At 36.8% G+C, this 27,103-nt stretch overlaps 1 protein-coding gene across 1 annotated transcript; it reads left to right on the top strand.

The window, feature by feature from the left end:
- LOC306858225 (uncharacterized protein) lies at window positions 1-26,507 on the top strand (the record flags this gene model as incomplete). Its single annotated transcript, XM_079398653.1, has 4 exons — window positions 1-339; window positions 9,141-9,232; window positions 21,295-21,431; window positions 26,444-26,507. Exons 1-4 carry the CDS (start codon window positions 141-143, stop codon window positions 26,505-26,507), a joined length of 492 nt encoding a protein of 163 aa, XP_079254779.1. The 5' UTR covers window positions 1-140.
- Between the last annotated feature and the right edge of the window lie 596 nt (window positions 26,508-27,103).

The raw sequence follows: 27,103 nt of genomic DNA, 5'->3' as shown, positions 1-27,103 counted from the left end.
TCTTTAAATAGAAAATGCAGTTTTTGAATCAGGTCAGTAAATATCTGTAATATTCTCATCCTCATAGTCGTGTCTAAGTTTTGAAGCAAGCAGGAATATCTGGAAGAGTATCATCTGAACTGAGATCTTCTGCTGTGAAGATGGTGTTTGTTAAAGAAGAGAGAGAGGAGGACACGAGTGAACCAGAACCCTGGAGAATAAAACAGGAGGAACCAGAACCCTGCAGAATAAAACAGGAGGAACCAGAACCCTGCAGAATAAAACAGGAGGAACCAGAACCCTGCAGAATAAAACAGGAGGAACCAGAAACCTGCAGAATAAAACAGGAGGAACAAGGAGGTTGGTGTTTATTCTTCATTCATCTTTAATGACTGTTTGTGATATATCCACAAATCCTTAATGTAAAAATAAGACCTTAACTTACAATTCCAAGTTTCAAAGTTCTTATGGAAATATAACTGAATCGACACAGAGAAGATTTATTTATTAGATTTTATTTTTTGCTTTTTGGAATCATAAAACTGTGTTGAATTCAGAGCGTATGGGACTGAATTTGTTAGTATGTTAATAAAAGCCATATTTTAAGTATAAAGTCGCTATAAGACTGTGATTATTTTCAAGCATGTGAATGTCTCAGTAGAGCATTATTTGCTTGTTCGGTACATTTCAGTGTAAATCAGTGACAGTTTGCAGCAGCCTTTGCAAACAGACTTTTACTTTGAGATATAATCCTGACAGCACTGTCACAACATGTAAGTAACCTTGTTTAGTCTAATGTCTGATTTGTGATCTGTGATTTCTGATGTGAAATTATTCAAGTTCAGTCAAGATTGTATTTGTCTCAATTTTTTTTATTTGTGTGTGTGTGTGTGTGTGTGTGTTAGCAAATCAAGCCAGGGACCAAGTGTAACATTGTTTCTCCTAATAGCATGAATATAATTTGTTATTTAAATGATTAAATTACAGAAAGTCATGAAATAAACCCTGTTTGCTGGAGCTGTCAATCACACAGCGAGAGTTTACCTGGACACTTAAAACCATTATAAATCAATGGTTCTCTTACACGACACAATAGATTAAACCTTTTACAGTACATTGTTTGCTGTTAGTTATGATAAAAGCATTTTGTGAGAGTGCAGAAAATGAGATGTAATGATGAGATCAAACAGACTGTCATCTGCTTAGTGCTCATCACTGCAACCTTTCATGTGATGGGAGTGGATCTACATATAACGTTATAACAACTTTTCATGACAGCTGAAACTGTAAAATAAAAACATCGCAAAAGTATTTGAGACTGTTCCACATGTAATACTTCCTTTGTAAAGATGTGAGCCAGTCACAGCAGTGGGCGTTTACATTGAAGTCTCACAGACACGCCCCTTCAAACATAGTTTTCAAATCTGAGGCTAAAATCATCATTTATTTCTATGTAAGAACATTATATAATAATAAATGCAGGTCATGACCCCTTTAAAAGTATTACATTTGAAGTGCTGATACCTACAGATTCCCTGTAGACAGTAACATCATTCACATGTGTATTACATGTTCAGCCTATAGATGTGTAGTGTTTCTTTACGGAGTGACATTGTCAACAACTGGCCTGTCAGCATAATGCAGTGTTTTTAGTAGTTTTCATGGATTTGTGTGAACAGGGACAGTTTTGACAACATCTGTACACAAGAGGGCTGAAACGATTAGCCTACATTATCGACAACGTCGAAACTAAAAAATTGTTGACACATTTGCTGTCGAGTATCTGTTTCATCTCATATGTCCTAATGTCATATGAGAGCCTGCAATAATTCGGTTTGACCAATGTTGCGCTGTTGCCAAGACTGTAATTCAGCCCTCCTGGATGCAATTCAAGAGATGAAGAAAGAGGTTCAGAGCAAACACAGCCGAATCTGAAGCTGCTGAGTGGTGTTTGGATGAATGTGTATATATATGCTGCACGCTTTTATCTCAATAACGAAATAAACAACAAAAACTGGCATTGGTGAGAAAGCAGCAGTTAAGAACACATCTGATTATAGAACGAAAGTACAGTTCCTAGCCATATCAGCCTATAAAAACGCAACTTTTCATTTTCCATTGGTCTCAGTGCACAATGTAACTACAGAAGAGTCAAGTTTTAAACAGGAAGATTATCGAAACTCTTTGGTCATTTTTGAGCGAAATGCTAATGGTCTAATCCGATTCAATGATATATATAATAATAATATAATATAAAATTCTATATATAATAATATATATTATTGTATAATATGTGTAGAGACGTTTTTTCCGGGCCCAATAGCTACATGGCTGGTTTTCGTGCATGTCAGCAAGTCATTGACAGATTTCTTTCTGTCAATTTATCCCTATATTTTCCCCAGTCTTTGACGCTGACTTCCTACATTACTACTTTTATTAATTTTTTTTAATTGTTCAGTCATTTAATTTAGATGTGTATTTGTATTTTTTATATATATATATATATATATATAAAACTATTGAGAGCTCCATGAACACGTGACCGCGCGGCGGCGAGATCAAACCGCGTCGCAACTCTGTTTCTCAACGGCTCTGGTCAGAACCAAGCTTCAGACACGCCCTCCGTCAAGCGTTTATGCTGACGCCCCGTTGAAGCAGCGCTGCGCAGAATGATCACCGTATGACAACAAAGTACCGCAAGAGCGATTTGAATGCATAGGATCCGACTGTTTTCTTATTGCTCTCGTGGTACTTTGATGTAATATGGTGATCATTCTGCGAACGCGCCTATTGACTTCTTTTAGGTCTGCCGCCTTGTTACACGTCACATGAGTGACAGCGGAACGTGGCCAATGAGGAAGAGGAGAAAAGTGATCGAGATTTATGATTGATTGGTAAATTAATAGTGTTTTGTTATTGTGTGAGTGTGGTCAATAACAGGTGAATGCAGCATGATCTGAATGCAGGGAAATACACGGAAGTGAATCGCCGTCATTTAGAAATGAGATCGCTTTTATGTATGAATCAAGATCGTGATTTTTTTTTTTTCGATTAATCGTGCAGCCTTTATATAAGGTATGTTTGTCATTTGGAGCGACCACTCATCATGTAGTGCGACCAATAATAGAAATAACTGTATTAAAATAAAACTAAAATATCTAATTTCTATGGTTGAGACATGAATCACTGCTACAGTATGCTTAAATGAATGGCATTTTTAAAACATTTTTATCAGTTTTTTGCAATTTGCAGGAAAAAAATAAGTGTTAACAACTTTTAAGAAGGCAACTCTAAAATTATAGAACAAAAATAAGAGATCATTATTTATAAAAACTCAAATTAAATGCAAATACTTTGTTTCTAAACACATCAATTACTGAGAACATTTAAAAAAAATGTTAAAGCATGTTAAGGAAATTATTTAATTTTAATATAAATCATGGTCGCACCACATGACGCACAGTACCTGACATTCAAAATATATCTTATAGGCTAAGTTAACTGTCTTGTCTTTCAAAATGTGCTTCTCTGTCATTGGATAAGGTGCGTTTGCATGGCAGCCGCAGTGGACGGTCACAATTAATTGTCGATTAACTTAAAGTCAGTGAAGGTGCGATAGGCGGAAATGCGCTAATAGAAGTGCTCTCTCTCGCGCACGCTCCACTTCTTCAGTTCTCATACAGCGCGCGATCAGTTCTCAGTGCTCAAATACACACACAGCAGTCCAAATGTCTATCATGTAGAGTATCTCACGGAAATACAGTCCGTTATGGATTAAGTGAGCTTAAACAGGTGGGTGAAAACTGAATGTATGTCAGTAGGCTATTATTACATGCATACCTTCCGTCTTAAATGGACAGCATTCCTAATTATCTGTCATAAATGTTAACCAACAAAAGATGTTAAATAAATGTATACTTGTTAAGTAAACCTACTGTATCTGAAAAATGAGTTTAATTTATATCTCTTTTATATAAAATATAATTTATATAATTTATTCCAGTTTTTCCAAATTCAATCCTTGATTCAAATTTCTCATAACTAAGCTTAATTGATTTGGTCTAAAGAGAGAACAATTGATGACTACTTTTGTTTGAATACTACATATAAAATAGCTACCAAAATAAATGTTGGTAACTGCAGTTTGACTAAAAGTAATGACTAAAAGTTGACAAAAATGCAATGACTTTTCGTCGACTAAAACTAGACTAAAACTATGAAAGACTAAAATGTGACTAAGACTATTAAGCATTTTCGTCTCAAGATAAAGACTAAGACTAAATCAAAAATGCCTACCAAAATTAATACTGGAACAATGAACGACTGTGTTTTTATTACATTTACATTTATGCATTTAGCAGACGCTTTTATCCAAAGCGACTTACATTGCATTCAAGTTACAGTTTTAACATTTTATCAGCAGTTAATTAACATTAACAAAGATTCATAAATGGTGTAATAAATGTATTGTTAGTTAATACATTAATGTTAACAAATGACAGCTTATTGTAAAGTGTTACCATTAATATTTATTCATCATACTGTTGAACTTGACAGTATTTTCTCTCTTGTTATTTCATAGGAGCTCCAAAGAAGACAGAGAAAGCCAGAGTCTTGTGCCCTGCGTTTATCAGTATCCTTATGTTCGTTGGGTGAAAAAGGAAAAACTCAATAAACAAAGTAAAAAATTATTTGACTGGTTTCTATAGATATTGCGATACATCGATATTGCAAATTCTTATGGCCACAATAACCATGATATGAAAAATCGAATATAGCCCTACTCCAGAGTACTTGTAGATCTACGATGATTTTCAAGTGCTACTTAAGTTACGATGCTTTTGGGAAACAGACCGTAATATTAAGATCAGTCGTACAATCATTTTTACGAACTTTTTAGGCTTACGATGCTTTTAGGAAATGCAGCCCTGATCTTCTTGCAAGATTTCTTTAAAGCTGCAGTCTGGAACTCTTTTTTTTTTTTTTTTTTTTTTTTTAAATGATCCAAAATCAATATTTGAGCAAGTACATAACCAGCCAGTGTTCAAAATTACCGCCTTACTTTAGCCTGATTCACAACGGTTAGCTTATAATAATGTTTTGAGTGGTATGGGTAGGTTTTTGCGGGAAATTCGAGCATGGCACTGCGTCATTATGTCATGTCTGTAAACATAAAGAATGTGTCGCAGCTACTAGGCTATATCGCATCTGAGGATCCTGCAGGTGACGGATCATTTATAGCCTTTTCTCACAGCAGCTAGAATAATTAAATGTATCATTTTGATGGGGGATTTTGATCCAGAAAGAATTATGTGTTTATGAAACACATGAAATTAAATTATATTCAAGTTTTAAATATGCTTCTGATTACAGATAGCCTGGGATTACACAAGATTTGTATTTTAAAGAAAACCAGTTCAAAGGGAGCATAGTTTGCTTTTTGGTTTAAAAGAATTTCTAAATATGAAATTCGAATGCAGGGCTTAAGTTCTCCGGCACTGTGCCGGATCTCTGGCATGCAGCGTTTGGCTGCGGGAAAAAAAAATCCTACATTTAAAAAAAAAATTATCACTTTCAAGTCCATGTGTTCGCCTACCAATGGTATGAGAGGAGCACAGCTTTCACTCTCAACCAAACTAACATTACTAGCCAATCAGATTTTTTTTGCTCTTATAAACACGAGATGCGCATAATAGTATCCAGTTGCAGAGTCGCAGTCCTGATGAATGGAGAAGCGCAACGTTAAAAAAGCTGCGAGGCGCAATGGTCAAAGATGTCCATTTCACGAGTTCACACTTGTATATAATAAACTGAGTAAAGTTTACGCGTATTTGGTGTGCTGTCCAGGGAGAAGGCTCCGAACTGAGTAATTACTCCCGAGCCCGGGGTACTCCCCCTGGGGAGAGGGGTCTGATCTTGGCATTTAGCCTGGACCGAGAGAGCTCCACCCGAGTGCTTCTCCCCGCGCTGGGATAGGAACGGGTTGAAGGTGAGGAGTCGGGGTGGTGGAGGGATGCTGAAAGACTAGAGATGATGAAGGTAAGGCTGCTTTGATTATTTATAGGGGTTCTGTCTCGTGCCGATTGGATAGATGGTGTGATTACTCAAGATTCAAGATTTTTATTTGTCACATACACAATTATACAGAGTATAACCAGCAGTGAAATGTAATTCAGGTCCGCTCCAAGGACAGTGCAATTATATAGAATACAAAACACTGAATGTACATAAATATTAAGAAAAAGAAAAGTAGAAAAAATAAAAAGAATAAAGTAAAAGATGAATAAATATAAATGTGCAGGTCAGTATGTTGTTGACTTAATAATATAAGAAAGAATGTGCAAAAAAGTTACACGGTAATACCCAGGGTAAAACAGGGTATTTAAATAGCAGCAATACAAGGTAGAAAAAATTATGAATAACTTATTGATATAGTGATATTTACATGGAGTCATGTGATGTTATGACACAGAGTTAGAGTTTAGGAGCCTGATGGCCTGGGGGAAGAAGCTCCTCCTAAGTCTCTCAGTTTTTGCCATCAGGCTACGGAAGCGCTTACCAGATGGAAGCAAATTTGAGTCCTTGATGATTTTGACAGCTCTACTTTTTTTTTTTTTTTTTTTTTTTTTTATGGATCAGTATATTGATTGTATGTTTATTTATTTTTATGTGTAATTCCATGTTGTTGTTTTTGTCGCACTGTTTAGCTTTGTCTTGGCCAGGTCGCAGTTGTAAATGAGAACTTGTTCTCAACTGATTTTATCTGGTTAAACAAAGGTTAAATAAATAAATAAAACACTGAGATGCACTGAGTCAATACACTTTCTATGGTCCCTGAATAGAAAGTTTTCAGGATTGCTGGTGAGACCCTGAATTTCCTCGGCTGTAATAAAATATTACCTAGCGCATATTTACATAGAAAAACGAATTAAAATGCAGCGGAGATTTGTAAACAGCTCAGAGTAATCATGCCATCTCCATAAGAACGATATGTTTGCCAGAACACATTTACCGGGATTTTTAAAAAGGTCCTATTCACACATGATCTCTTAATGATAATTTACCGGTAATTTACCAGTAAAGACTGAATGTGTGAAAGGGGCTAAACTCTTCATCTGTATATGCTGTGTTGAATTACTTAAAGTTCATCTGGGAAAACAGGGTTCATTATCTCACTAGATTCGTAACGTAAATAATTTATAAACCTTTGCCAACACAGGAGAATACATCAGCCTATGTCTAAATGCATTGTACATCGCAATTTCAAAATAAACGTTTCTGTATGTGGCCAAATATTACAATTTAATGGATTTAAATGTCATTTAATCATGCGGTAAAATGAAACGTCACCAGGCCGTCGGCGCCCTCTGCAGGCATTTGTAGGGCTGGATATCGAGAGTGATACTTTTTAGGCACCGACCGAATTGCATCGATACCACCGAGTATCGAAAAACGTCTTGTCTTTCGGTACCAAATTTCGATACCTAAGGAGTTAATCTCATCAACGTCAGTGAGCCAATAAGCCTGCAGCACTAGGTGTGTTCGACTAGAAACGGCGACACGGCGGACGCGCAGATTGATCAGTGTTTGACACCTGCAAGAGCGATTCGTACGCGTACGGAGCAGTCTGCTCTCTATTTCGCACGGTTTTGTTTATAACACAGACTGAAGCGTGCGTGACACTCGCGGTGATTTCAGCATCTGCCGTCTCACTAAATGAGGACATCAACACATGAACAATATCTCCAGAACTGCTCTGAGAGTCACTCCATGAGCGTTTTACCATTTGATTTGAGTAAAACTAGCGTCATATCTATTCTACACACAAAACTGTAAAGGTATTTACGGCAACCCGTCAAAATAAGTTTAATTTTAATAGTAAACCCCCTTTGTTTGCCAAAATAAATACATACACTCTGATTTTCAATAATTTAAAGATTAAATTATTTTTTTATGCCTTCATTTGAAAACCAGATACAGAACACAGAATTTCTGAGGAAAAATAAAACATTTCATAAGGCTATTTTTAGAATAAATTTGAATAAACTAAGTTGTTTTTATGCATTCAAATAATTAGACATAGTACACCATAATTTAATAAAACATATGGTGAAAGAAAATAAAACACCCACTTATGGGGTGGATAAAGGTTTTCAATTTCTTGAATCTTTAACAACCTGTGTAATGCACACGTTGCCTCGGCAACACGCGAGCCACTCAGATATAAAACAATATCAATCTCCTCGGAGAAAGATAGCTGCAGCAGCTAGATCTGGGGAATGTAGGTGGAGATAGGGCGAGCCCGTCTGCCAGATCCATGTGAAATCCCCACAATCTCAATCGCCGCGGTGCCTCAGCAGCAGCGGGACCAGAACCGCGAGATCACATGCACAGACACACTCCTCAGAGCGTGCCCGGTGGAAGTGAGGAAGAAATCGCGGGGCGGATCTAATGGGAAAGGAAGAAGATAGGGGCTCGCCCATCTTCATTCCCTCCACCTGATCCATCTGTGATTCCCATGAATGCAGCCACCACTCCGCCTCGGTGAAAGCGGGGCCAGCACCACGAGGAACGCTAGTGAAGGCTCCCTCCTCAAAGAGAGCTTTTAGGGAGCGAAGCGTACGCAGTGGAAGCTGCTCACAATGCGGATAGTCGGCCCCCTCGAGAACCGACCCGCTCCCAAGCAGACCACGCACAAACTGTGTATCCCTACTCGTGATGTAGCGTGGGCAGGGAATTTGTTTAGTTTATTAGATTATGTGTGTTTATAAGATTAAGATTTAGCTCCTCCTCCTCTGGTTGAAACAGTAACTAGAGGTGCAGCTAAAGCTGATAGCATAATTCAACATAGAAAACCTTGTTTGGTCAAGCTGTTTTTTCATTCAGAACATCAAATCAGTGTAATTCAATACCACAATCTATTAGAGAAATATACATCATTTAACACATTTAAGCATCATTTTAATAAATGGCTTCTTCATAACCAACAATGTGAATATTAATGATGTTTATAATTTCATTCATTTGTGTTGTTTTTTAGTTTTTTGGCCTAATAACATCTGGCAAAGGGACTACCAATGAAAACTAGCCTTTGGGCTAATTTGGGTACATTTACATTCATGAATGTTGATTTAATGTTTATTCTCATTTATTCATTTTAGGCCTGATGAAACTGAAAGAAGAAAGACAAGATCTGAAAAAGGAGGAGAAACATCAGGATCAGAAAGATCATGATGTCAATGGAGAAAAATCAGTGAGTTCCAGCATTCAAATAACAGACGTCAAAAGGCCTTTCAGCTGCTCTCAGTGTGGAAACACTTACAAACATAAAGGAAGCCTTATGAATCACATGAGAATTCATAGTGAGGAAAAGCCTTTCAGGTGCTCTCAGTGTGGAAAGTCTTTAACACGTAAAGAGAGCCTTAAGGATCACATGTTAATTCATGCTGGAATAAAGCCTTTTACCTGCTCTCAGTGTGGAAAGAGATTTACTAAGAAAAGGCAACTTAAGGATCATTTGGTAACTCACACTTCAGAAAAGCCTTTCAGCTGCTCTCAGTGTGGAAACACTTTCACACGTAAAGCAGACCTTAAGAAGCACATGCTAATTCATGCTGGGATAAAGCTTTTCAGCTGCTCTCAGTGTGGAAGTAGTTTTACACAGAGAGGACACCTTAAGAATCATTTGGTAACTCACACTTCAGAAAAGCCTTTCATCTGCTCTCAGTGTGGAAAATCTTTCAACTATAAAGGATGCTTTATGAAACACTTGAGAATTCATAGTGGGGAAAAGCCTTTCAGCTGTTTTCAGTGAGGAAATAATTTCACGTGTAATGTAAACCTTAAGAGTCACATGTTAATTCATGCTGGAATAAAGCCTTCTACCTGCTCTGTGTGGAAATGCTTTCACACGTAAATCAAACCTTAAAGGGGTCATATGACATTGCTGTAAGGTTATTACATATAATATTAACCTCCACCAATAAAAAATGTAAGGGTTTTATTACATTAATATTAATATAGTTTAATTTAGCTCAAAGGGAATCATTTATGATTTTATAGGGATTTGAACAGAATCAGTGTTACGGCGATTCACTGAACGAGCCGTATGACAAACTCTGTACTGGATATTAAAATCCAAAATATAGTGAAAACACTATTAAATAGCACAGTAACGAAATCGACAGATTAAGGCATTAACTTGTGAGCAGAAAACACAAGATACTTCTCTTTTAAAATATAAATCAGATTTTATTTATATAAACCTAAGACATAAACTAATCTAACACATGAACACAAGCATTCACACATTCACACGTTGCAGAAAGAGAGAGAGTGAGGAAAGAATGAGTTTAAGAGAATGGAAATGTGAAATCCCAAGTTCACAGCAATATGTGCTATTGCATAGACCTGAACAACCATCAATCACTTATTTAACCCTCGCTTTGAGTTTCTCAATGAGGCTAAAATTTATATTAAATACACCAATTAGAACCTGTTAGAATCTGGAGGTGTGTGTTGCTTGCTTTGCCTGTGTAACGGGGTTGTGTCCTCGTTGCAGACAGGGGGTTTCCCGAAGTGTCTGATTGGCTGGAAGTTCAGTAGTCTTTGAAGTGATGTCTCTTGGGCGTTGGCTGAGGATGCGGAGTTCTTTCTGGTTGAAGTTTGAAGCGGGTCGGAGCTAGCTTCGTAGCAAACTTACATTAGAACACGAAACTCCACGGGAAGAAAATAAACTAAAGTAAAAGAATAAAAAAAATGATGTAACGAGACTAAGTTGTTTTCTTTCTCATTATGGCACGTGGGCCAGGGCACGCGGTGAGAGGGACCAGAGACGAGAGTCAGAGAGCAGCGTAAAAAGTAAGAGGGAGGAGAAAGCGGACAAGAGTTTTAAACTCGCTTCTGGACACATCCCATCTGGAGGTCTTGACCAATCAGAAACTGTCCTTGCTTAGCTAGGGTGTGTTCTTTACATCATAAATCAGCTTGTTATCAGTCACATGGTCCGAATTTTACAGGCTTTGGCAGAATGTACCTTTTTGAACATGATTTCATAATAAGACTATGATGCATTTGACAAAGAATTGATTGGAAGAAACATTCACAGCATGAATTTTCGAGCTCATACATACTAAATATGCAATATTTATCTTTAATGCTCGAGCTATTCAATAATGATTAAAAAGACATACATATTATTTGATTAAAACATGATATGTGGGTACAACATAAAAATGTACTTTTCTAAGGAGAACGAATGCATGTTCTTTAGAGAGGAATGTTGGTTTGGTCTGTCTTCTATGTGGGGGAGAAGTCAGTCTAAGGAAGCTTGTGAATACAATCGTGGAACCCGTGATGGCCATCTCTTTGACCATCAGTCTTGATTATTTGCAACAAATTTGACAGTCTCCTTCTTGAATTGGAATTATCAATAAGTGTTTCTTTTTCTTCAGTGTTGCAAGTTGTTTGGTGACAAAGGCTTGCTAGTTGGGATTTGCTTGCTTCCAACTAGATTTATGACGTCCTGTTCCTTAAGGCCTCTCTGCATTCCAGCTCCTCAGGTTTCAATGTTCTGATGCATTTTAAAATGGTCTGATTCAGTCTCTGATATCCTACATTGCATTACACCAAATACACAAAATAATGTTCTTTTTAGTAATGTGTTTGTGGTGCTCTGATTGGCCAGCTATCCTGTGCGTTGTGATTGGCCGAATACCTCAAGCGTGTGACGGAAATGTTATGCTCCTTACCGTATTGTGACGCTGTGTCGAGACGAAAACAATGAAACCCATTATAAACGAGGCATTTGTTGCATCCAGTGGGGACATGATTACTGATTATAATGACTTGTACTGTCTTTTTATGCGTCGCATTGCATTGCTCCAAAAAACATGCATTTGTCTGCATTTGTGATCGGAGAATCAACAAACGACAAGCGCTACTCTACACTGCTCAAAACACAGCTAGCATTGTAGGCTACTCTCCCAGGTAAAATGCGCTGCACACTCAAATATTTGCATTGTACTGTTCTGGAACAGTGTTGTAAATAAAACCTAACCACTGATTTCTAGTTGTGTCCTCTTTTGGAAGCCCAAACCAAAAGTAGTTTCGCTTTCACAAGAAACAGCATCTCCAGGACATGTCGTCAGCGGCAGCAACACGCCCTCTTTCTTTGCGTATTCATTTGGGCGGTGTTATGCAAATCTTCTCACACAGTGACATAGACGTGGGGTCGAGTATAAATAAGCCGTTTTAGAAGGGCATGGACAAGTCTTAACTTTTATAGGGTTTGAGACTTTAGTCTTTGCAACTTTAGGAATCTTATCTATGCATGAACGGCTTGTAACACTCCAAAGAGAAAGGAAAACTTGTAATTGCATTCAATAACCCCTTTAAGAAGCACATGTTAGTTCATGCTTTCAGTATGGATAGAGTATAAATTTACATTTATTCAGCAGACGCTTTTATCCAAAGTGACCTTACAATTTGGGAATACATCAAGCAGTACATTTCAAAGAGGCAAACAGACACAGGAAGTGCTCGTAATACCAAATTTCAGGCATTGTTCAAATAAGTACAGACTAGACAGGGAAAGATTAAAGGAGAGAGAAAACATTTTTATTTTAGGATGAGGTCAAGTAGTGACAAAAGTGATGAGTATTTAGCTGTCACTTGAAAATTGTCAGGGAATCAGTATTCTGGATAGGGGTGGGAAGATCATTCCATCAGACAGGAACGGTGAAACGAAAATGTTCTGGAAAGTGATTTTGTGCCTCTCTGTGATGGTGCCATGAGGGGTTGCTTACTCGTAGATCTCAGACTTCTGGAGGGAATGTAGATTTGTAATAGTGAGTGGGAAATAGGAGGGTGCTGAGCCTGTGGCTGTTCTATATGCAAGCATCAACGTCTAGAACTTGATGCAAGCTGCAACTAGTAGCCTGTGAACGGAGATGAAGAGAGGTGTGACGTGGGCCCTTGGGCTTGTTGAAGACCAGTCATGCCGCTTGTTTTAGTATGGTTTCTGTTTTGGTTTTCAAAACTAATGTGAGACCAGTGAGGTGCTAATTCGGCAAGAGAAGGTGCCAATTAAAAGGTCCGTACACCATACTAATCAAGCAATTACAACTGTTTATTGTTGGTACACACAGCTGATATCAATAATACTGATACTGATCATAAGTAAATGCATATAATGAGGATAATCAAAGCATAACACATTCAAGAAAGATAATAATAAAACAGTGCATAATATCAGAATGATCATGAATAAATGAATTAAAGATAATATTCGTGAATGAATAATACACTAACTTGAGCATACACTAAAACCCCAAGCAAAATATTATAACCAATATGCAACCTCAGAACTGTGCTGTCATCTTCATTCTTTGGTGGACTGGGGAGCTCGTTTCAGTCACAGGGGAAGACCAACACCTGTTCGAGAATGCCGGGCGACGTATACTTAACCCACGGCTGAGCTTCCACTGAAACTGAAAGAAACCCCATGTTTTATACTTCAAAATTAGGTGCGGGTTAAGAACAACACTCCAAGTGAGAGAGAAAGCAAGTTGATCAGGCTCGATCCCCCTCTCAGTTGGGTGCACTTTGTGTCAATTTACAAAAGATGAACCAGCAATATTTCTGAGGTTTCACAATAACTATATTGTGCCAGAAGTCTGCACCCAGTACATTTCAACGTCGAGATGTAACCAAGTCCTAAACGCGTTGTTCTTTCTCAGGAGATAATGATGTTGTTTTGCACCAGTTGCAACCTTGAATGTATCCCCCAATAGACTTCCAGTCTCTAAATGTTCATCCGTTGAGCGTACCACAAAAAACAACCCATCTCTTACACCGCTGCATTCTGAATTCTTTGTAGAGGTTTGATTGTGCATGATGGAAGTCCAGCCACAAGAGCTTTGCAGTAGTCCAGCCTAGAAATGACAAGGGTCTGGACAAGAGTTTATGTAGCATGCTCTGTCTGATGTTATTTCACATGTAAACGAGGATTTGAACATCATATAAGAATTCACAGTAAAGAGCTGCCTCACCAGAAAATGCAAACGTCTATCCTGTTTGTGGCAGCATATTTCTATGAGTTTTAAAATTTGGAAAATTGTGTACTGTGTTGGGATGGATGTTATTAAGGTTTTAAATGTATTACTGCTCTTACTGTTACTCCTGATCCATTTGGTATTTTTATTGGTTGTTTTTGTTATTTAAAAACAAAAACCTTGAGTCCCTTTGGCTCAATTCTCAGGATGTGAGCTTTTTCTCTCAAAACCAGAGCCGGCCCAAGGCATAAACGAACTAAGCGGCTGCTTAGGGCCCCATGGCCACCAGAGGGCCTCCAAGAGTAGTCTACATTAAAAATTACCGTTTATTTTATCTTATATTCGTGATATATGTCAATGGACAGTGGTAATTTTACAAAAGTGAAATATTAAATAATTAAATATTCTATGCATATCATTTGATTATTTCCATAGCGACGTGTCATGCAGGCACAATAATGAGCATTTGATAATATGCGCCGGACGCTGCCGTGTGGATCTGTCGGATTAACATCACGTAAATTCACCTATTTCTCCCGAAATACATGAAAGTAAGTGGTTAGTCAGCTGGGAGAAAAACAGAGTAAACTTTATGGTAAATGTGTAGCCTATTTGATAGGAATAAACCACGTCGTCCATTAATTGAAAGGATTATTTTTGCCGCTTTCCATATAAATCATCGTGTTGCCTATAGCCTATAACAAACTAAATGTCTTTTCTTTTTGTTTTTTTACTTAACTGAAGTGTATTTAAATGTCTGAAACCTAAAATAAACTGTATTTAGTTGAAAACACTGAACAGTTATGAAATATGAAAAGCACAGAGCGCGTCTTTTTATTTTTTTCGGAGCTCGTCTTTCTCTGGCTCAAAGGGTTAAAATCAATGGTGTTTTGCGGGTGGAGGGGGACAAATTCAACATGGGGGTTTTGTGGCACAAATCAGAGGTGCGTTTCTCAAAACCATTGTTAGCTAACTATGGTCGTTATTTCCACTGAACTCTATTTGTAACGACAGAACTGGCGACCATAGTTGTTTTTTGGAAATGCACCCCTGGTCAGATCAGTAAAAATTGCCATAACTTTCCTGGGTATATATTTTTGCTATTATATTCCAATATCATTATGCCTCAATTAGCTAGATATAAATTAAGTTGTTGTTTTATATAGATGCTTACTGTTGTGTTTAATATTTATTATAAAAAAAAGTACGACTTGTAATAAAAGTACAACTTCGATTAATATTTGTTTTTAAAATAACATTCTGTTCTGTAAATGCATTGTCTGCTGGTTTATTTAGCTACTTTTCAGCACATTAAGTATGCCACTTAATACTTTAACCCCCGGTTTCTTGTTTCACAGACAAGGCTTAAGCCTAGTCCTAGACTAAAATGTAAATCTGAGCTATTTCAGCTGAAAGAAACTTGCACTGACTGATCTTAAAACATGTCAGTGCTTTTGTTTTGTCTTATGATGGACACTTGTAATGCTTTTTTTCTAAGGCATGTTTATAGAAATCACTTAAATGTCCTAATTGAACTATGGCTTAATCCTGGTTTAGTCTAAGACCTGTCTGTGAAACCGAGCCAAAGACTTTGAATGTTAAAGTGAAAATTAACACCTGACCACTGTTGTAAGTTTGCAACTGTTGTTCAAAACCACAGAAAGGTAAAAACATGCAGGCAGACAATGGTATGATGTAAGCAACACAGCTACAACAAACAAAACTGATAATGGGTGTGTTAGATTTATAGTGTGTGAATAATCGAGCTTTGACAATAAACAGTCATATTGGCGGCACCGAGGGGCCCCCAAATAAAATTCTGCTTAGGGCCTCATAAAGGCTTGGGCTGGCCCTGCTCAAAACTATAAAGCTATGAAATATGTTCAAGCGCTCTGAACAATTAGTTTCTTTTTCTGTTTACATGTAACACTGATACACAAATAAATGTACTGTATGAAATCAAATGTGCATATTCTTTTTCTGTGTACTATAATATAGACTTTTCCCAGTAAACTTAAAAAAAATGCTGAAACAATGAATCAAAGTTATGTTTAGTAGTATCAAGGCAATCCCATTCATATGGAAGCATATGTGTAGCTAAATTCAATTTGAAATGTAATATGCAACATGGCAATGCAATATATAAAATGGCAATGTATTTCTGTATTTAAATTTACATTTTCCCATTCCATATGTGCAACATTTGTTGTAAAATGAAAATTCAATTAAATTCAATTGTTCAGTTTCTACACTAGTTTTATGCAAATTAAAAACATTTTTAAAGCTTTTATAAGTTGCAAAATTAAAATGAAAATGCATTACCCAAATTGATTAGATGTTTAACATGTCCAAGCAAAAACTAGCAAAATTATCATTTAAATGCTGTTTTTCCTAAATGCATTTAGACTTAGGGGTAGGACACTTGGGATTGCATTTTCATCATGAGACCACGGGATAATTGTAGCAAAATACAATGTGAGTTTCAAAATGCATTCTGAGCCAAAGGTGCAGCAAAAGGGTAGCAAAATTGTGATTTTAAATGTCTTGTGTTTTTCTTAAATGCATTGACACTTACATATATGACGTTTCAATTTCATTTTCATTAAATACCCCGCGATGAATATAGTTTAAGTCATTGTGGAATTGAAAATGCATTCCGAGCCGAGCACGCCCCCTAACTGTCAATCATTACATCAAGGCGGGGCTCGGCAACAGGAAGCACGATAGGACAATATTCACCATTAACCAAATGCTTTTCACCTGCCTGAATATCTCTCACTGTTTACACTCGGATTGATGCACATAAGCAAACACGCAGTGCTATTCTACACTTATTTACTACCTTACCTTATATTTTATTACTCTTTTATTTTTAATCTGTAAAATAGCACGTATAGGGACGCAGATGGTTTAGGAGTCTGTTTTTGACGCGTGCTTCTGCCTTGAATAAAATTTGTTGCACTGTCCATACCTGTCAATACCGTTTGGCATTGCAAATAACAAAAATAAAAATAAACCTAAACAAATTTGGTCTTCATTCAAACAAAATATTTTATATTCCAGACAAACTGCCACAAGCATAGTCTTACACAATCGACAGCCCGGCACGACACGGTCAAAAAGTTTGTTTGACCTACCATTTACGCACCGGTCACTAATCATTCCCTTACTTAAATACTCAAAAATAATACGCCCTCTAGTGCCAAACCCAAAAATGACAACTTCACATAATGGCTCCAACAGCACGTGTTCCGTGGCACCTGAACAGGGACATGCAGAGAGTTACTCAGGTCAGGGACTTTGGGGGCTCGAGCCCCTGCCCTTTTTTCAAAATGATTAAAAAATGCCCCTCTCAGACAAATATCAATGATATTGTGGTCAAAAAAAAGTTCAAGTTATAGTTTCGCTTTCGTGATCACACGTACTCTGTTTTTACTATCGAGTGGCAGTACTTACCACACATTTTACAAGATCAGATGCTTGCCAGTGGTGCTCAGGATCTGTAAATCATTCGCCATCATCCTCAGTCATCTCTCCTTACTCTGTTTATGTGCTAAGTGAAATATTATGTATTGCAGTATAACAGGCTACCGCTAGCAAGGAGCTAACCATGTCCCTTTAGTGGCTTGCATTATCTTATTAGAACATGTTATTTGCTCTCCGTACCTTTCTGAATACAGACACCAACTCATCCCTGCACTTCACTTCCCCTGCACAGCCTGGAACATAACATTTATTTCCATGAAATGCCATTTTTGCTGTTGTCCTCGATTGTTTCTTTACAATACCTGCAGAACTTCTGAGGATTCAGCTGTGTAGATTCAGCTGTGTAGGTTCGGTTGGCCTAGAACATGGGCAGGTAGACTTTATGCAAATGTTGGGGGCGTAGTGATCCCGACTGTCACAGACGGTGTTATGTTCTGATTTGCCTGTTTTTCAGTGGTCTTTTTCAGTGATAGCAAGTACAAGCTACTAATAAGGTGGATCATAAATTAACAATTATTAAATTATCATTATTAAGCTGAACAATTGCAGATAGCAGCTAACTTAATTCATGTGATGTGTGTACTGCTTTGGTTTCCTCTTTTTTTGTAATATATCAGTCAAATTCAGTTCTTGGAGGGCCACAGCCCTGCAGAGTTTAGATTCAACCTTAATTAAACACACCTGATTCAGCTAATCAAATCCTTCAGGCTTATTTGAAAACTACATAGTATGTGTGTTGGAGCTAGGGTAGGAAATAGACTCTGCAGGTCTGTGGCCCTCCAGGTACTGAGTTTGACACCCCTGATCTAAATGAACAAAATGCTGTCATCATACAATTCTCTGAGTTTCTCTATGCTGCAGGCAGGATCAGGCTAAGTCAAAAACTTGCATACACAAGCTGAGACCTGACGTGAGATTTGATCATATCCACCGCTCACGTCAATATTGATTGATTGCAAGTTTTGAATAGTATCGATCGTACGCCCAATTTTCTGTCATACGTTCGTTTAGTAAATGCTCATTCAACGACATTCAGGATCATCAGCAGATCATCTCAATTTACTCTGATTGTTTGCTGTTAGAACCTGATTGTTTGATACACGCTAAAAGCCTATTTTTCACAATATGTATAAAACAAATAATACAAAAACAAACACTAAAGTAAATTGCTGCCATGGAGCACCATAATATGAATGTCTAATCTTAATAGTTTGATTTTCTATAAACTAAATTCATTGCAATGAGGTAATTTAGATCTTTCACATGTTAGAAACAAAAAAATTACCATAAAACATCTCCAAATAAAGAGCACCAAAAAGCAATATTTAAATGATTTTAGTGTCACACTTGATTAATATATTTTTGCTATATTAACATTTATGTATGGATGTCTCACGTGGCTCACTATAGGCTCAATGTTACCTTAATTAGTCCGTATGCCATGTGGGATATTTTAAATCTCTACACAAATATGAAGAGATTTATAATATATACACTAGAAATATTACAATTTTGCTTTGTGGTACTCTTTCTGTTTAAAGAAGATTTTATGATCACTGTCAATTACTGCACATATAAAACTATAACATGTTAATAAATTACTTTAATTGGTCTGAATGTAGTTGTTAGAATATCAGACTATTTAGATATAGTGTAGTTATTTACCTGTAATTGTTAAAGATGGGTGTCATCAAATACCTGTGTTTATGCTTTAATTTTTTATTCTTACTGTTATTTATATTTGGAAGAATTTGCATTGTATTCTTTTCTATATTTCTAGACAGATATTTTCTTATATGTTAATACTAAGGCATAATGAAAAATAAAATATGGTTATTGATTTTAACAATAGAAAGACAGAAAACAGAATTGCATAGAATGTGATTGCCGTGTTACTGAATTATCATTTTAAATTGATGTGCTCTTTGTGTTGATGCTTTTTCTTTTAATATAGTAATGTAATGATTTACAAATAGACAACATTTGGATTTATTTTTGATAGTCTCTGGTATCTTGAAATATAGAATTTGGAGAACATTGCTTAACTTACATAAATGCTTAAATGTGCAAATTAGTAAAAAAAATATATTTTATTGTTGATTTTGGCAAATCTGCTTCTTCCACACAGACATTCATGTTCAGTGAAGCTCCTCCCACAACGATCTTACATTCAGCAATTAAGCAATAAAATTTCCACAAAATGTGCACAAAAGTGCATCAGAAAATACATACTGGTGTGAGAGATTACATGTGCTTTGAGTGTGAAATGACTGAGAAGATTCACACTGGAGAACAACCTTATAGGTGTTCACACTGTGACAAGAGATTCAGTCATTTATCAAACCTGAAAACACATGAGAGGATCCACACTGGAGAGAAACCGTACAAGTGATGAAATTCAAATGTAAATATTATATTTTGAGATATTGGATTTGACTTTCATGAGCTGTAAGCTCTAATCATCAAACAAAAAAGACATTTCTAAAGAAAAGATGAGCCAAGAAATGTTTCACCTGCACTCAAGTGTGGAAAGAGTTTGACAAGCAAACACTCTCTTTATGTTTATATGAGAATTCATACCGTACACATGTGATCAATGTGGGAAGAGTTTCACACAGTCAGCAAACCTTAAGGTAGGCTACACCTGACTGTCCACACTGGAGAAAAACCTTCACACTGCGTTCATACTGTGACGAGATTCAGTAATTCGGGACACCTGAAAAGACACGAGATGATCCACACTGGAGAAAAACCGCATCACTGCATTGCATGTGAGAAGCATTTCAGTGAATGGAAAAAAAACGTACAAAAAAACAATCACAGTAAGTAGATCATCTTCAGATCCAGCATTTTCAGATCTGATGCTGCGTTCTCACCAAATATGACACAATAATGCATCAAACAATAAAATATCATCTGGATAAATCTGTTCTAACCAGCCATTACAAGCAGCATAACAAAGAAACATTATCTAAAGTTTTCACAGTGAAAAAAGTTCATCTTCATCTTCAAAACCAGTAGATTCAACTGGTTTTGATTTATAATTTCATGAATGATATCATTGTTATTTCTTATGACTGTCATATAATGTTCAGTTGACTTAAATGCAAATCTGTTGCTTGTAATTTAATTTAATTTGCTTACTCTGTCATGAAGGGAAGTAGAAATTTCTCAATAAAGCTGTTAATTGCCTGATAAACTATATTTTCCTCCACACGTGAGATTGAATGAGATGGCTGTTTCCGTTAAGCCCCGTTCACACCAAGCACGGTAACGATAAAGATATAGTTCTAAAATAAATAAACAGATGATATTGTTCCCTGGTGTGGACGCTAATAGCGTTATTTTTATCGTTATCATGCTTTGTGTGAACGGGGCTTTAGTAACCTTTATTTTTGTTTGATGTGTTGTTTTATAGATGTTTTGTTTTAAATATAATTTTTTGATGATCTACCATTGATGACATCAAAAGCACATGTTCATTTTGTCGAGTCTTCTGATGCGAGGCCAACAGTTCACTGTATTTCACATATTTACACAAGCATCAAACACATTTTACACAGTTCCACGGGCTGTTTTCATCAGGTTCAGCACTTTTTTGGTGTTTTCCAACACAGTTCAGCAGCGTTGAGCATGTGAGGAAACTATGTTCACTTTATTCAGACCTGAGCGATTTTGTGTGCTTTTGTATTGAAGGTTTATCTGACTTAAATTATATGCAATTTCCTGATCAATCCTCTACTAACAGAACAAAACGATTTTTACGATCTTTTAGACCAGGGATTTCAACGCTACCAGAATAAGACGGACAAGAGGAAGCAGAAGACGGAACGTCGCAAGCGGGCCAAAAAAAGAACTGGAAGAACAAAAGATGTGTTTCAAACCAAAAGAGATTCTGAAGTTAATGAGAAAGCAAGAGTCGATGAATAAAAGAATAATGAAATTAATGAGAGAGATGATTAATTTGTATGATTTTTCAGTTGATTTACAAATGTTAACAAATGGTTTAGGAACAATGGAACTCCAAACTTCTATCACAGAAGTATAAATGTCAAAATGTTATGTTATGAGTATGTGCTGTAGTTAGAGAGCACAGATATTAATTGCTTTGTAGTTATTATTGCTATGTGGTTATTTTGCTTGCGTTGTAAAAGAACGGGTGCTAACCAGAGGATGCATTTTGCAATATGGATGCAAAATGGAACTTCTAGTTGAAAACCGAAGCGTAAGGTGTTGTTCGCACCTGCTAGGCATATGAGGTTTGTGATGAGGTTTAAAGGGATAGTTCACCCAAGAATGAAAATTACCACCTGATTTACCCCCCCTTCCATCCAAGCCATCCAAGGTGCATATGACTTTCTTCTTTCAGACGAATACAATCAGCATTATACAAAAGAAATGTCCTGGCTCTTCCAAGCGTTATAATGGCAGTGAATGGGTGATATTCAATAGTCCAATAGAAGTCCAATAAACTGCATTTATCCATCATAAAAAAACGCTCCAGACAGCTCCGGGGGTTAATAAAGGCCTCATGAAGCGAATCAATGTGCTTTTGTAAGCAAAATATCCATATTTAAAACTTTATAAACCGTAATTTCTAGCTTCCGCTAACCGCTAACTCAAGCGGATGACGTAGGATGCAGGCATAGCATAAGCTCTGGTAAGAAGTGACGAACATGGAATCATAGAGGAGAGAGCAAAACAAAGCACTGGTCATGAATTAGAAGTACAAAATGAGGATTTGTAAAGAAAAGTGTCGAAGGATTTCAATATAAGCCAAGAGGAGATTGGTTTTCCTTTGCTGTAAACAATATATTCTCACTAGCGCTTACACTACATCCTGCATCATCCACTGGAATGCCACTCTCTCGTGAACGCAAGTATGACAGATAGCAGAAGCTATTACGGTTTACAAAGTTTTAAATATGGATATTATTAACCCCCTGGAGCTGTCTAGAGGACTTTTTTATGATGGATGGATGCAGTTTATTGGACTATTAAATATCACCAATTCACTTTTAATGTCACTACAATTGTATTAATTTGAAAGAAGAAAGTCATATACACCTAGGATGGCTTAAAGGTGGGGAGGGGGATCATAGGGTAATTTTAATTTTTGGGTGAACTATCCCTTTAAGCAATCTACAGTGTCATATAATATATTGTAATATACATAAATGATTTAATAATGTAGCAAAAGGAGGAAGTGGGTGAGTACATTTGAATTCAGTGATAAAAATGTTAACTAAAGATTACAATTTACATCAAATACAATTTGTTACATTTCTTACATTTTAATTTCTTACATTTGGGATTTGTGTTTTTTGTTTTTTACATGTTTATTTTAAAATCTTTTATATATCCCTCCATGGCATATTTAAAGGCACAATATGTAAGTTTTTGCCGCTAGAGGGCACATATTCAAAACAAACAAGAAACAAAGGCATAGTTTGATGATGCCGTGGTTGAGTGTGGAATCATGGCAGTTGTTGTATTCATCCTCACATCCGATGCAATCTGAAGGAAATCATGTTCATGGATGAGCTAATATATTAAAGACTTATTAAGGTCACTGTAGAATGAAGTAGGGTGTGGCTTAAAGTCATGGAAGTGAAACGAGGACGCTGGAGCGATTGCTAATGAGAGACAAGTGTGAAACATGGCTCGAAAGCAACTGAGCTTTTATTATGCCAAACTATGCTTCCACTTCTTCCAGTAACGCGTAAAGTATGTAGGAAAAAGCAGTGCTCTTTTATCATACTAGAGACATTTGAGTGTACTGAAGTGTTGTTATAATGCTAGTCTGTGTGTTAATCACCTGTCTAATAAAATGCATAACATACTAAAGCTTTTTTGGGGTTTCCATGTTTTCTACAATATAAAACCGGAAATCAAAGGTGTTTGATGTCATTGGCAGGCGACACAATGACATGTTCCGTTACACTAGTTAAAATTGCTAATTTATCTGGATTTAAACATTCTTTGAAACATTTGGGATAATGTAAGTACACAAGTCAGCAGAATGTATAACACTGTTCTAGTGGTTTTTGGATATTTTAATGAAAAAATCTTACATATTGTGCATTTATTGTGCTTTTGAATAATGGTCCCTCTGTGTCCAAAATGTGTAAAATTTTCACACTGACAGCTGTCATTAAGACAATTAGCAACTACGTTTGTTTGTCTGAGTGAGCATTACTGGCTTACTGATAGGACCAATAATGTCAGCAAACGAGCTCAGAACAAGTATACTCAGAGATGTTAATTTTGCGGCACTGTTACTGCACAGCGCATTTGAACTCCGCAGAATGAATATGGCTGCTGTGAGATTTACATTTATATTTAATCATTTAGGAGACGCTTTTATCCAAAGCGACTTACAGTTGGGGAATACATCAAGCGATTCATCTTACTGAGGCAAATAGACACAGGAAGTGCTTGTAATACCAAGTTTTAAGCATTGTTCAAATAAGTACAAGCTAGATGGAAAGATTAAAGAAAATATAAGAAGAATTTCATTTTTTTAAGATGAAGTCAGATAGTGTTGCTTGAAAATTTTCCAGGAATCAGCATTCTGAATAGAGGTTGGAAGATCATTCCACCAGCCAGGAACGGTAAACAAATTTAAAAGTGATTTTGTGCCTCTCTGTGATGGCACCACAAGGCGTCGCTCACTAGTGGATTTCAGACTTCTGGTGGGAATGTAGATTCGTAAAAGTGAGTGGTGGGTGCTGAGCCTGTGGCTGTGCTATATGCAAGCATCAGTGACTTGAACTTAATGCGAGCCATAACCGGCAGCCATTGCAGGGAGACGAACAGAGGTGTGACATGGGCTCTTTTGGGCTCGTTGAAGACCAGTCGTGCCTCTGCATTCTGCACGCTTGATAAACAAACTACAGTTGGTCCAAATGCAGCACCTAAAGTCCTTACTAGAACCAGGAAGTATGACCATATTAGCCCGTTTCTAGCAACACTGCACTGGCTCCCTATCAAACATTTTAAAATTTTGTTAATTAGCTCTGAATGGCTTAGCTCCCCAGTTTAAATTAAATTTTTAATGGGACAAAAAACAATGTATATCAAAATATATTTTTGTGGTAGACAAGTGCTTATGTCAAATTTTTTTTAAAAATCAAATTACCACTATGACCAGTTGATAGCAGCAGAGGAACACTTATAGGCTTATTAATCATTCATTTCTACTTGCTTTATATTTTGAAAATATAAAATAACTATTATAAAACAAAAGAAAAAGTTTCTTCAGTGATTATAATATTGTAGAAGAATAATGGTACATTTAGTAAGAGTAGAATATATTAATGTTCTATATGAAAATTAGATATTGCACGTTACTGATGTTAATAAAAGTAAATTTTGTATGCTTCCCAACTCAAGCTGTCAAATGTGTATTACCAAGAAATAATCATGTAATATTATTAGTAACTCCACTTATTAATGCCAAGTTTTACTTTTATTTCAGAGTTGAAGAAAAAGAGAAGAATGAAGAATAAAATGAAGTTAAGGAGAAAAATCGTCAAAACTGAAGAAAAATATTTGAGTTGCTCTCAAACCAAACTGAAAAATTTAAAGAAAAGAAGAGCCAAGAAATCTTTCACCTGCACTCAGTGTGGAAAGAGTTTCACACGCAAAACAAGTCTTGCGTGTCACATGGGAGTTACTGGAGAGAAATCATACTGGAGAGAAATCATTCACTTGTGATCAAGAGTTTCACACAACCAGCAAACCTTAATGATCACGTGGACATCCACACTGGAGAGAAGCAGCACGCATGCGATCAATGCTGTAAAATGTTGAAAGGTCATTCACAGGAGACGCCACATTCATGTAATTTGTGTGGTAACAGTTTTGTGCGTCTACAAAATTTGAAAGTAGGTCAGAAAATACACACTGCTGTGGGAGAGTACATGTGCTTTGAGTGTGATAAGACTTTTACTTGTACAAAACTGCATGAGAGTGTTCACTCTGGAGAAAAACCTTATAAGTGTTTTAGAAATATTGGACAAGAGATTCAGTCGGTCAACACATTTGAAAACACATGTGAGGATCCACACCGGAGAGAAACCTTATAAGTGTCCACACAACAATAAGACATTCAGTGATTCAGGAGACCTAAAAAGACATGAGAGGATCCGCATTGGAGTGAAACCTTATAAGTGTTCACACTGTGACAAGAGATTCAGTCGGTCAGCACATCTGAAAAAACATGAGATGATCCAAACTGCAGAAAACCTTATCAGTGTTCACACTGTGACAAGATATTCAATACATCAGGAGACCTGAAAACACAAAGTTTATCTCTAATATGGATCCTCTTATAAGTGTCCACACTGCAACAAGAGATTCCAAAAGGCAGGAGACCTGAAAATGCATGAGAGGATCCACACTGGAGGAAAACCTTATAAATGTTCACACTGTGACAAGAGATTTAGTCATTCATCACATCTGAAAAGGCATGAGAGGATCCACAATGGAGAGAAATCATATCACTGCACTGCATGTGGAAAGTGTTTCATTCAATGATCTGCTCTACACAGTCATACAAAAAAAACAATCACAGTAAGGCCCCGTACATGTGGTGGCTTCTGCCTTTTCTATGAAGAATCACTCTCAAAGTCTTGGGGTTTTGATGCCAGAATATAGACTTTATTACAAAATGAGAATAAAGCCGAGAAGTTTTCTGCAGAAAAGATCTCCAGAATGTTTTCTGTGTCCTCTTTAAATAGTTTTTCCTCTAGGCGTGTTCAATATATTTCATACATATGCGTTTGACCTTTTTTGGCTGTGTTTTCCTTATACATACAATTCGATTCCTTTTCTTGTTGTGTTGGGCTTGTATACATCACGCAAGGTTTATGCGCATGCTCCAATTCATCTTCTCTGTTTTTAGTGTATCTCTGTGGTAGAGGTCTTCACGGAGGACCCGAGGACCCGACCCGGGATCCGTACGGGTTCGGGTCTATATTTTAAATGGTCAGCCGGGTTCGGGTCGGGTCCCAATCTATTACTTCAGTTCCCGGGTCTGTTTAACAGTGTATGCAATACCCGAGTCGATTGGAGAATACCGCACCCGCCAGTGATCATTAAAGTTTGTAAAATTAGGATGAGAAAAGCGTTGAGCGGGAAATAAGCTGAAAAAAAAAAAAAAACACGTTACGTCAGCTGCCAGAAGCAGAGTGCGGGTGGAGTTAATGTAGTACTGCAAGCGGACAGTGATCATGGATTCCTTCATGAGTGATCTGAAAAAAAAAAAGCTGAAACAAAACTGAAGAGACGTACCTGTTATCTAACACGTAGTGTAAAGCACTTCTTGTTCTGTGCGTTTTTGTTTTTTGGCAAAAAAATAAATGCTCCGAGTCTTTATTACAACCAACAAAAAGTTATTGTAGGTTAAACGCAACAGTCAAAGTTGACTCGACATGAAAAAACAAAAAAAACAAACTGTGAAGTTGTATTAGTCATCCGTCACCGACAGTAACAGCAAGTAGACTTTTAAAGCTGGAATAATGAGTGGATTAAGAAGGCTCTCTCTGTCGACAAGAGAGAGGAACAACCTAACATGGATG

This window comes from Barbus barbus (genome assembly GCF_936440315.1).
Source record: "Barbus barbus genome assembly, chromosome: 3".
In the NCBI taxonomy this organism is placed as follows: domain Eukaryota; kingdom Metazoa; phylum Chordata; class Actinopteri; order Cypriniformes; family Cyprinidae; genus Barbus; species Barbus barbus.
This window is presented reverse-complemented; position numbering and strand designations above follow the sequence as displayed.